This window comes from Panthera pardus, unplaced genomic scaffold, assembly GCF_024362965.1.
Source record: "Panthera pardus isolate Hobbes unplaced genomic scaffold, ASM2436296v1 HiC_scaffold_17, whole genome shotgun sequence".
In the NCBI taxonomy this organism is placed as follows: Eukaryota; Metazoa; Chordata; class Mammalia; order Carnivora; family Felidae; genus Panthera; species Panthera pardus.
The window spans coordinates 42,721,192-42,734,077 of NW_026526732.1; the positions used below are offsets into that span (position 1 = coordinate 42,721,192).

Here is a 12,886-nt window from a genome sequence, read left to right on the forward strand (position 1 = left end):
GGAATGAACAAGTTTCTGCACAATTGCAGTTTGTACATCTATATAGGTATCTTTCCAAATCTTAAGTGATGTCAATTTTTTCTTGGTTTAATTCCCTGGAATGAGTTGGGGATTTTTTTTCCTACTGTAATTGCTTCTTTAAATGAGAAATATTCCTTTAAAGGTAGTAATTATTTTTAATGTTAGGACTTTACTCTTTATGCTTTTAATCAAAAAGTTGGAAAGAAATCAGAAAATATTGCATTGTTTCACCTTTTGACTATTAAAATACTTTTAACCTTAATATATATAGTTAAACACATTTTCTACTTTCTTTGGACATTCAGCAAATATGCTCTTTTCTATCTTACTTTTAGGGAGCATGTTTGTGAGTACACTTGATAATTGCAAGGAAATATATAACATGGATTACATTGTCCTCAAAAGAGGGGAAATAGTAGTAATACAATCATGAATTAAGTAAATTGCAGCATTTAGTAAGAGAAAATAAAGAAAACTGATATTTTCCAGCTCACTATTTTATTTCAGGCAATGTGCCTTTAATTATGGTATTTAAATTGGGTTATTATCAAATGAGGGGTTTTGTTTTAAGTGCCACAGGTTTTCAGTGGAAAGAGTGATCCGAGTTGACTAGTGCCATCATGGAGGATAAGAGGAAGAAGTGATAACGGAGCAGAAAGCGTGGCCTCAGTGTGGCCTGCTGGGCTATTATAGCTGAAAAAACTAGAAAGGGAGACTTGCAGGAAAGGGTCATTGCATAGAGACCTGGAAAGAAAATTCCTTTTTTTTCCCCAAATAATGCTGATTATACCAATTAGGAGACTGAGACTCACAATAGCTTGGCCATAAGAAGTTGAATTTTATGTCAGTAAGAATTGAATAAAATGGATAGTTACAACCACATGTTAAAAGAGAAGCAACAGAGTCTGCAGACTGTCTCTGGGGAAGGAAGGAGGTAGGAGAGAGTATACCGATTGGTTGACTCCTTTGGATGGTGAGAGTTCTTTGACTTTATAACAAATACAGCAGGGCTTTCAGAAGAATCCGTAAACAACAAAGCGGTAACTGCTTCTCTAACCATGGAAATGTACTCCAGTGGAGAAGTTCTTTACTCTTCTAAAAATTAATTTTTTCCACAACATTAGCCAAGTGCCAGGCGGAATAGATTTCATATCTTCTACTACTGCTCTGTGTGCTAGCTTGCAAACCAAAAATAGAACATAATTCATTACCAGAGTGAGCAATTTCAGTCAATATTAAGCCAATTTTTCCAACTCTTTTTGTTCTGAGACCATTGTATTTACAATTAAATTGATTGGTTATTTCAAATAGTTAATACTGTGACTGAATTGACATTAAGTAGGGTAACTATGATGCTACAGGTGTCATTGGTTGATTTTTTTATCTGCAACATGTTTTTCATAGTGACTCCAGGGAGTAGGAACTATATCGTCCATTTGTTACTTAATTTCAATATACAGAAAATATTTTTAAATCCATATCCATTTCCATCTCTACCTTGCTCCATTTGATATGAAGTATAATTTCTTGTTCATTCATTTATTCATTTTTCTACTCATTCACTCAGTGTTTATTAAGCACCTATTATGTATCTCACACATAGATGTGCATGTTTCAATAAGTCATTGGTTACCAGTGATACATCAGAATCCCCTGAAGATATATATTTTTATCATTGAATTTTATTTTACCCCATCAATTTTGTTTTATTTCTGAGGATTTTAATTATTGCTTCATAAATTGTATTTAGTCCAGGTTGCATATAACAAAAGATTATTTCAATGAACTTTTGTAGTCCCAAGATCCATTTCTGTTTGTCAAGTTGTCATATATCAAACAAATTTAAAATTGAAGTGGCTCTGTAAATAAAATATTTAGTAAATATTTAACTATTTTCTGACTTCTTTATTCCTATTTTGAAACTTTATTTTTTTCAATGGGGTTTTATTCACACTAATGTCACCTATGTGTATTTAATATTACTGTTTTCGTTTATTGTTTTTTTTTTTTAAATGTTTATGTATCTTGAGAGAGAGAGAGCCAGAGAGCGTGCACACACATGTGCGAGTAGGGGGTGAGGCAGAGAGAGAGAGAGAGGGGAGAGAGAATATCCCAAGCAGGCTCCATGGTTAGGATGGAGCTGATGTAGGTCCTGAGCTCACGAACCATGAGATCATGACCTGAGCCAAAATCAGGATTCAGACGCTTAACTGATTGAACCACCAAGGCGCTCTATTATTAGTGTTTTCTTAGAATGGGTATTTGATGTTTGTTTTGGTATGTTTAATACCCTCCCCCATATTCTCATTTAAAAGCCTCTTTGATTATTTAACTACTACATTCTTAAAAATGAAATTTGTGTGGTAGACTATTCCTGTCCAATTTTAACTGTAGCTAAACTTCACCTTTTTTCCTTTAAATGTTGATCTCAAGTTCAGTGTACAAGGAATAAGCTGTAGCGGTCTTTAAAAATACAAATGACTGGACATTCACTCTCAGCAATCTCCTTCAGTAGTCTGGAGTGGAGTCTGTCTATCTTTACTTTTAAAAGGCTCAGAGAAATTTGATGAACAGCCATAATTGGGAACAATTATCTGTTGAAATGTGCAGAATTCAGTTTTTACTCAATATACAGCATCATAAACTTTTAGAAAAGGCATAGATCGGGGAAATTATTTACACAATCCCAGAAGAGGTAAAAGGACTCCTCAGGCAGACAGCTAGATCACTCTGGAAGTATTCTTTCCTTATATGGGGAAGAACTAAGGACCCGAACCTCATATAACATGGAGTATCGTAGTCCTTTTGGGTAACTCACTCACCTTGATCCTTAACTATTCCATTCTTCACTGATACAGATGTCAGCATCTTCTGCTAGAAGTTACCCTGATGTACAGAATTCGATAGCATCAGGAATGCTCCTTATTAGTATACCCTTAGCCCACTGTCCACTCCTCCTACTATTAAGATATTTAGCTGTATTATACTTTTCAAAAGAGAAACATTAGTATTATAAGCACACAGATCTATATGTAGATGAAGATAAATATTTCTCATGTTTAGTCCAATTTTATATGTACTAGAATTCTAAGCATTATTGTCTAAGTAAAAATTGTTCTGGTAATAGTTTATAAAAATCAGTCTTTTATATAAGTACAGATAAGTGGAATTCATAGAGAGAAGTATGTTCAATGTTATGAAAAATTCCCAAACCATTTTGCAGAATAGTTGTACCATTTTACACTCTAACCAACAGTGTATGACAGTTCCAATTGCTCTTTATTCTTACCAACACTCGGTATTTTCAGTCTTAATTTTAGCTATTTTAGTAGGTCTGCAGTAGTATCTCCATGTGGTTTTAATTTACATTTTCCTGATGATTAATGGTGTTGGATACATCTCTTCTTTTGAGATGTCTATCCAAGTATTTTGTTTCCTACCCACCTCAACATTTTTATATGGGTTTCATGACTTCTTATGTTTGAGTTATAGGTGGTGGTTATAGATTATGGATATGATCCTTTATCTAATTTATACTGCAGGTATTTTCTTCCATTGTGTAGCCTGTTTAGTTATTTCCTTAATGGTGTCTTTTGATGAATGAAAGTCCACCTTTAAGAAGCAGAAAGAGAAATCAAGGAATTGACCCAATGTACAACTGCACCAAAACCCATAAGATACCTAGGAGTAAACCCAACCAAAGAAGTGAAAGATCTGTACTCTGAAAACTATAGAACACTTATGAAAGAAATTGAAGATGACACAGAAATGGAAAAACATTCCATGCTCATGGATTGGAAGAACAAACATTGCTAAAATGTCTATACTGCCCAGAGCAATCCACACATTTAATGGAATCCCTACCAATAAGACCAGCATTTTTCACAGAGCTAGAATACACAATCCTAAAATTTGTATGGAACCACAAAGACCCTGAATAGCCAAAGCAATCTTGAAAAACAAATGCAAAGCTGGGGGCATCAGACTTCAAACTGTATTACAAAGCTGTAGTCATCAAAATAGTATGGTACTCACACAAAAACAGACACATAGATCAATGTAACAGAATAGAAAGCCCAGAAATGGACCCACAACTATGTGGGCAGCTAATTTTTGACAAAGTGGGATATAACATCCAATGGGAAAAAGACAGTTACTTCAACAAATGGTTTTGGGACAACTGGAGAGCAACATGCAGAAGAATGAAACTGGACCACTTTCTTTCACCATATACAATAATAAATACAAAATTGATGAAAGACCTAAATGTGAGATAGGAAACCATCAAAATCATAGAGGAGAACACAGGCAGCAGCTTTTTACTAGACATGTCTCCAGAGGCAAGGGACACATAAGCAAATGCAAACTATTAGAACTTCATCAAGATAAAAAGCTTCTGCACAGCGAAGGAACAATCACCAACCTAAAAGGCAACCTACAGAATGGGAGAAGATATTTGCAAATGAGATATGTGATAAAGGGTTAGTATTCAAAATCTATAAAGAATTTATCAAACTCAGCACCCCAAAAATAAATATTTCAGTTAAGAAATAGGCAGAAGACATGAACTTTTTCCAAAGAAAACATCCAGATAGCTAACAGACATATGAAAAGATGCTCAATATCACTGATCATCAGGGAAATCCGTATCAACCATGATGAGATACTACTTTGCATCTGTCAGAATGGTTAAAATTAATAACTTGGGGGAAACAACAGATGCAAACCATAAGAGACTTAACTATAGAGAACAAACAGGGTGGATGGAGGGGAGATAGGTGGAGAATAAGTTAAATGGGTATTCGGTATTAAGGAGGGTACTTGTGTTGAGCACTGTGTGTTCTGTGTAAGTGATGAATCACTAAGTTTTACTCCTGAAGCCAATATTACACTATATGTTAACTAACAGGAATTTAAATAAAAATTTGAAAAATAAAGTCAAATTTTGATGAAGTCCAACTTACCAATTTTTCTTCTGTGGGCAGTACTTTCAGGGTTCTGTTCAGAAAATCTTTGTTTACATTAAGGCCATAAAGATAGTCTTCTATACTTCATGGTTAAAACTTTATAGTTTTAACTGCAGGTTTATAATCTGTTTTGAGTTATTCATTATATGGTATGAGGTAAGAGTTTACACCTTTTTCCCCCTGATATCTAGTTCCCACACAATTAATTGAAAAGCTTTTTACCTCGTTGAATTATTTTGTACATTTTGCCAAGACTTAATTAAGTGTATAAGTAGGAGTATACAATTTGCTTGTTCCTATTCTTAGGGGAAAGGATGGATTTGATAGATTTTTGAATGTTAAACTAACTTTGCATTTTTCAGATGAACTCTTCTTAATCATGATACTTTATTCTTTTAATATATTGCTGAATTTGGCTAATATTTTTAAAATATTTTTTTCTATTTATATTCATGTGCAATATTAGTCATTAGTTTTCTTTAATGTCTTTGCATCTTTTGGGGTCATGGTTATGCTGTGCTTATAAGTATGCAAGATTCTTACTAATTTACTTATTTGATACAATTAACTAGTTAAGTGACACCATATGGGTCTGAGTTTGCTTCATGGTATGCTTTTTAAATATTGATTCAATTTCATTAATTAATGTAAGACTCTTCACAGATTTGCTGTCTTCTTGGGTGTGTAAGATCTATGGTGATATTTTCTCTTTTATTCTTGATAATGATAATTTGTGTTTTCTCTTTTTTTCTTAATAAGCCATGTAGAGTTTTGTCAATATTATTGATCTTTTCAAAGAACTAAAATTTGGTTTTATTGATATACTCTGTACTTCTTTATTTTCTCTTTTATTGGTTTGTATTATATTTTATTCCTTCTTTCTACTGACTTTGGGTTTAATTTCCACCTCTTTTTCTAGCTTCTGTGATAGAAGTTTATATCACTGACTTTAAACCTTTATTCTTTTGTAATATAAGTAGATAGAACTGAAATTTCCCCTAAGCAGTGTTTTAGTTGCCTCCCAATGCATGTTTAGATAGGTCTTAATTATCATTACATTGAAAATATTTTCTAATTTAGCTTGCTGGTTCTTCTTTGACCTCAATTTCCAGTGTTTTGCTTAACTTTCAAGTGTTGGGAGATTTTCCAGATATCTTTTCGTTACTGGTTTCTATTTTAGTTCTTTTGTATTTAGAGAATATTCTCTGTATAATTTAATTTATGTCTAATTTATTGAAACTTTTTATGGCCTAATAAATGTTCTGTCTTAGTAAATGTTCCATTGACAAATGAAAAGGATGTATATTTTGGAGCTGATGGTTGTAGTGTTTTATAAATAACTGATAAGGACAATTTAGTTCTGTCATGCTGTTCAGATTTTCTAGATAATTTCTAAATTTTTGTCTGTTTTTGGTACCAAATACTGATACAGTAGTGTTGAGCTGTCTCTTTATTATTTTATGTTTATCTGTTTGTCCCTTTAATTATTTAGTTTTTGCTTCATGTATTGTAAAGCTTTCCAATTTGGTAAATACATACTTAGTAATGCTTTTTCTTCTTGATATATTGATCATGCTATTCTTTAAGAAAAAGTATCTTATCTCTAATACTCTTTGTCCTAGAGTGTATTTTGTTTGGCAATAATGTAGACATTCAGCTTTCTTACGATTAGTATTGGTAGCATATGTTTTCCCATTCTTTATCATGTCTTTCAGTTTAAGGGCATCCTAAAACATATAGCATATAGTTGTATCTTGCTTTCTGTTTTTAATTCAGTCTGAGAATTTCTGCCATTGATTGTTTTTAGTCCATTTACATGATTATCGATATTTTAAACTTCTATATATAATTTTGATAATTTTTGTGTACCGTGAATTAATATTATGTTATTCACATAAGAACCTTACAAAAAGCATATTTCCATTTGTCATTCCTGTGTGCTATTTTCTCCATGCATTTTACTTTTACACATTATTTTTCCCTTGAGTCAATTATTTTTAACTGAATTAAGAAACGAGCAAAATTATTTTATATTTACCCATATATTTACATTATCTTGTACTCTTGTACGTGTGTGTATCTGTGTATTCATAGTATCATTTCAGCCTGAAGAACTTTACTATTTCATTTTGTTTTGTTTTTGAGTATAGTTTGCATACAATGTTACATTAATTCTAGGTGTACAACATAGTGATTTGATTGTTTATACATTATGTTTTGTTCATTGTAAGTGTAGCTACTATCCCCATACACTGCAATTACAGTATCATCACCTGTATTTCTCACACTGTGGCTTTTATCCCCATGATTTATTCATTCCATAACTGGATGCTTATATCTCCCACTCCCCTTCACCCATTTTGCCTAACACTTCAACACCCTCTCTTCTGGCAAGCACCGTTTGTTTTCTGTATTTATAAGACTGATTTTGTTGTTTGTTATTTTTTCTTTTCTTTTTTTTTTTTTTTTGATTCCACATATGAGTGAAATCATATGGTATTTGTTTTAGTCTGACTTATTTCACTTAGCACATAATACCCTCTAGGTCCATCCATGTTGTCACCTGTGGCATGATCTCATCCTTTTTTATGGCTGTGTAATCTTCCTGTGTGTGTGTGTGTCTGTGTGTGTGTGTGTGTGTGTGTGTGTGTGTGTGTGTGTGTGTGTATGTGCATATGTATGTACGTATGTACAGATATACACCACATCTTCCTTACTCATACATCTGTTGATGGACACTTAGGTTGCTTCCATATTTTGGCTACTGTAAATAATGCTGCAATAAACAGAGGTACAGGTATCTTTTTGAATTAATGTTTTAATTTTCTTTGGGTAAATACCCAATAGTGGAATTATTGGATCATATGATATGTCTATTTTTAATTTTGGGGGGGAGTCCTCTCTACTGTTTTCTGCCATAGCTACCAACTTATATTCCCACCAATAGTGTACAAAGGTTCCTTTTGTCCACATTTTTGCTGACACTTCTTTCTTGTCTTTTAGCTATTCTGATAGGCCTGAGGTGATAGCTCACCTTTCATATTTGTCCAAGAATGTTCAGAGCTCTTTATTCATGAAAATTAAAATCTGAAAAAAGAAACACGTGTGTCCCAAAATAAAAATAAATTTCAGGATATACATTGAATAAACAAATTTCAGCATTTTATATAATGGAATACTGCTTGTAATTAAAAAAAAAACTTGGTAACATGCAACAGTATGGAATGAATCTCAAAACACTGTATTAAGTGAAATAAAAACAAACATAAAAGGGTATATACTTGTGAATCCATTTATATGATGTTCTAGGTACAGCTACACCAACAGTGAAAGAGATCAGAATAGTAGCTAGTTTAGGGAAGAAGGATATGCAGGAATTGGCTGGAAGGGAGCATGAGGAACTTGTAGGTGAGGGAAATTTTCTACATCTTAGAGGGATGTCGGTTATACAGCCTGTATGCATTTGTCAAAACTAATTAAACTATGTATCTAATTATATTTCTTTGAATATAAGGTATACCTAAAGAAAATTTGATAGCTTACTAATAAAAAAAAATCAATCTTATAATCTCCCATTATGATAGTTGATTGGAGGTAGGTCTATTTCATGGTTCTAAAAATATATAAAACCAAAATATTTATTTTACTGAAACTTCTTGAATTTTGTAAAGTCAGCCAGTGTCACCAACACTACAGCACTAAAGTCTTATGTTATTTAAACTTGGGAAACTGAAATACAATTACTAATAAAATATAGGATCACCAGGAGTTAGATTCAGGTACTGACACAGAAAGAACATCCTGGTCACTGTGCAAATGAATTTAACCTGATTATATTGTAGGGGACATTAAAAATGATGCTTAAATTATGGCTGGTTTCTTTTTAAATGCCATTGATAATACTAAGAACTTAAAATTATGGTGAACATAATGAATGATGATTAATAGTTTTAAAAATTGACCATTTTGTGAGAGTGAGAATAATTTGTGACATATATGTTTTTGGCGTCAAGTAATGAAAACTCATTTTTTTTTTTTCTGTCTAAGAGAAGGAGGCAGAATTACTGGCTTATACAAATGGGGCAGAGCTGTCCTTAACAATCTGTACATCTAGAATGCACATCTATTAGTAAAGTTAGAGTTATAAATAGGGAGGAATTCTAAGATACATAAAAAGTAGCTTAACTGCTATCATTATAGGCAAAATATAACAATACTGCTAAGATTGTGTTCTGATCTAAATAAGAAAAACTCAGGTGTAGCTTGTCAAGAAATTAACAGAGCACATTAGTATTTTATCTTTTTTTTTTTTTTTTTTTAAAGAAAATTGCCACTCTACATAGGTGATAAACCACTCTGGTTTGGCTAGGACTATGAGGGCATGAGACTTTCAGTGCTAAAACCACTCTAGTCCTAGGCAAACTAGGGGATGCTTCTAGATGTACCTTACCTCTAAGAGTGTTAAAAGATGAATTATTGCTGGTCCAATGAGTAGATGTTTGATAACAGTGATGTTTAATTTGTTTCTCCTCCTTACGTCTGTAGATCTCAAGCCTAACCATATTTTAAGGTTCAGTTTAAATGCCGCTTCTTCCTAATCTCTCTCTCTGAATTCACATAACTCTCTATCTGTACCATTCTTGTTCCACTTAGTACTTTAAAACATTTTTATCAGAGTTATCTATATATGAATTTTATCTCTGACACTACGTGGGAAGTTCTTTTAGGGCATGATGTATGATTTATCTTGTAGCCCCCACAGCTTCTAGCATGGTAATGCAAGTTACTTTATCCAAAAGGGTGTATTAAAAGGAGTGAATGAGTCTACAAGTTAAGTAGATTATATTGATAGGATGAGATGCACCAGTGTGTAATGGGAGGAAAAAAAAAATCACCGATATGAGTATGAGAAACCCAGATTTTAGTTCTCTTTACCACTTGACAACTATGTGATTTTGGACAGTTCCCTTAATATTGTGTGTCTGTCTGTATGCATGCAACAGTTTCTTCAGCCCAAAACCGAAAGTTTCAACTAGACCCCTTAGCGCTACCTAGTGATGCTTTTGAGCATTCACTGTTAGCTTGGTAATTCAATGTTCTCCAGAACTAATCCAAATTTTCAGTCTCTCCCGTAGTCCAGACAGCCCCTTCACTTTTGGTAGATCACAACTCCTCCATCACAAAGAAAATGCACCTGCTGGAAGAACCTTGTTCACTCCACCCTCATATATTGTTATACATTATAAGTAGTAACTGATTATTCCTTCTTGACTTAAATCTTTAAGAGGTAAACAGCCATACTTATACATATTTGTAATTCAAAATCTTATATATGCAGTGCTTGATTATAGTACTATATCCTAGATCATTTTTGGGTTAACACCTTTTGTGTTCTGAGATTCGAGTAAAAATAGGTTGCTTTAAAACTACAATTAGTTGTTTGTATTTAATATGCTTTTAAATGATTTTTATAGGAGAAAAGTTATTTGTAAAGTTTCTTATTAATTTCTTTGAAAATATAACTGACAGCTCTTAAGAGAACAAATTCATCAGTGTTTTCAAAATTCACATTAAAATATGTAAAAATATTACTTTCATCAATTTGCAATTAAACTGTGATTATTATGCAGACTTTTATACATTTTTATAACCCAGTTTTCTTTTGTGTTTAGCTACTGATGCAAATGTGAAGAACGAAAGTCTTTCATCTGTGCAGCAGCTTGGCATTAAAATGACTGTCAGGTATATTACAGGGAAATATCTCCCTTGCTCATTTCTAGAATTTGTTTTATCTACCTGATATGTGCTTAATAGTATTTAACAACCAACTATGTTGTGTACTTTAAATGCAGAGTCTATCATTCAGAAAATAATAACTTTGTTTTGAGGATATTGGCATATGATTAAATTACCTCTGCCAGTACATCATTTATGGTTCATTATCACTTCAGAGGCTAATTACAGTATATTTAAGACTCTATGACTCCTGGCTTTTACCAAAAAAAAAAAAAAAAGAAAAAAGTATTGTAAAAATCAGCACTTTGGTAGCACAATCATGCCATTTTCTAAAATATGGTAATTTTTTTTTTTTAAGTTTATTTGAGAGCGAGAGAGAGAGAGAGAAACAGTGTGAGTGGGGGAGGGGCAGAGAAAGGAAGAGACAAAATCCCAAGCAGACTTTGTGCTGCCAGTGCAGAGCCCAACGTGGGGCTTGAACTCACGAAAACAGTGAGACCATGACCTGAGCCAAAACTAAGAGTCAGACACTTAACCGACTGAGCCACCCAGGTGCCCCTAAAATATGGTAGATTTTAATTGTTAAACTATGGTGATGAGTACAAAAGTACCTTAAGGATAGACACAGAAGTTAAAATGAATAAGCCAATTATAGTAGTTTGAATTTTTAGTACTCAAATTGTAATTTTCAAAACAAACTAAATGGCAGACTGGGAATTAAGGACTAAGTCTTCTCTCTTGCTTATTAAATGGAGATCTTGACAGTTCCCTCCTACTTCAGTGGGTAATCTTTAGAATCAAGTATAAAAAGGATGCATGTGGAAGCTTTTAAAAAGAATGTTTTCATAAATACGTAACACTATAATGAAATAATGAAATGTATTAAAGTAATTTTAGCTCATCCATTTGTATCACATAAAGCATATAATTCATTGTTTTGTGACTCTCTATCTGCTTTTTATTTTGTAATGTCCAGTTTCTATTCTGAAATGGAATCTATAGATAATATAAGCAGGCTAGTCATATATTTTTTTTAAAATTCAGTACAATGTCTTATTGGTAAGAAGTGAATGGAAAATACTTTGTAATGAAATGTTTATACACACCTGCAGTATATGACATAGCTGTCAACCAAATAGTCATTGTAACTTTGGCAGCTGTAAATAGAGACTGACAGTATTTTGGTGCTTCAAATACCTCTAGTAGAGTTTTGCCACTGGCAAAGTAACTTTCCAGAATGGTGAACAAGTTTTAGGCTTGAAATGAAAGTACTTCCTTTCTCTGATGTGCACATGGTTGCATTCGGTTTATAATAAAAAATACAGAAAAAAACATCTTATGATTTTATATAATACAGAATTGGTTTCAGATAATTACAAATAGCTTCTTCATCCATGCAAGTAACAGCCAGGCCATTTCCAAGTTGTTGTGCAGGACTGCCCCATGTCTAACCTCCTGGCCACCACTCACCAAGTACCAGTAGTGCCCCCATTCACTATGCAATCAGAAACACCCCCGTGAATTTCCAAAGTGGTCCCAGGACAGAAAGTACCCTCCCCTCAGAACCACTGGACTAGACGAAATCTAAAATTGCTTCCAGTGTTAACATTCTGTCAGTCTAAGCTGTCAACATTACATGTTCTATATTAAGTTCAGGAAAAAAATGCTTGCATTCTTTTCATCTAAGTATCTACAGTCTGTTCTCTCACTACTGTTTTATTTTCCTTTAAAATGTCAGCACTTACCAGATACAATAATCTAATTCAAATATCATTATCTAATCCAAAAATAATTATCAGGAACATACACTGAGTGTTAAGCTTTACTAAGTTCTGTATAGCATACTTATGCTATCAAGAAGAGGACTGCTCTTGATAGATTTTACAAAGTGAATTTACAATGCAGACCTGACATTTTTCAGTTTTTATGTTTTGTGGGTTTTTAATATAGGTATGGCAAGTTCCTCAACCTGTTGAAAGACAGTGCAGAAAATGATCTTACGTTGGTTTTAAAGCACTGTGAGAGATTCCTGAAACAGCAGCAAGTACCCATAAAATCTTCTCTTCATATCCTTTTTTGAGTGGATTCACAGTAGTTGAACTTTCTTTATGTATTTTTCATAATTCTTTCATAGGGGACCTTAACACATTTATAGTAAAATA

General features: G+C 33.0%; 1 protein-coding gene across 4 annotated transcripts in view; it reads left to right on the plus strand.

Annotated features, from left to right (window-relative positions):
• The window catches only part of TBC1D32 (TBC1 domain family member 32), a 200,187-nt gene that overhangs the window by 159,438 nt on the left and 27,863 nt on the right, over positions 1–12,886 (plus strand). For all 4 annotated transcript variants that reach the window (XM_019418223.2, XM_019418222.2, XM_019418225.2 and 1 more), the window contains 2 exons: positions 10,661–10,730; positions 12,675–12,790. In XM_019418223.2, the coding sequence (XP_019273768.2) occupies positions 10,661–10,730; positions 12,675–12,790 (186 nt within the window). The remainder of the gene's footprint in view (positions 1–10,660; positions 10,731–12,674; positions 12,791–12,886) is intronic.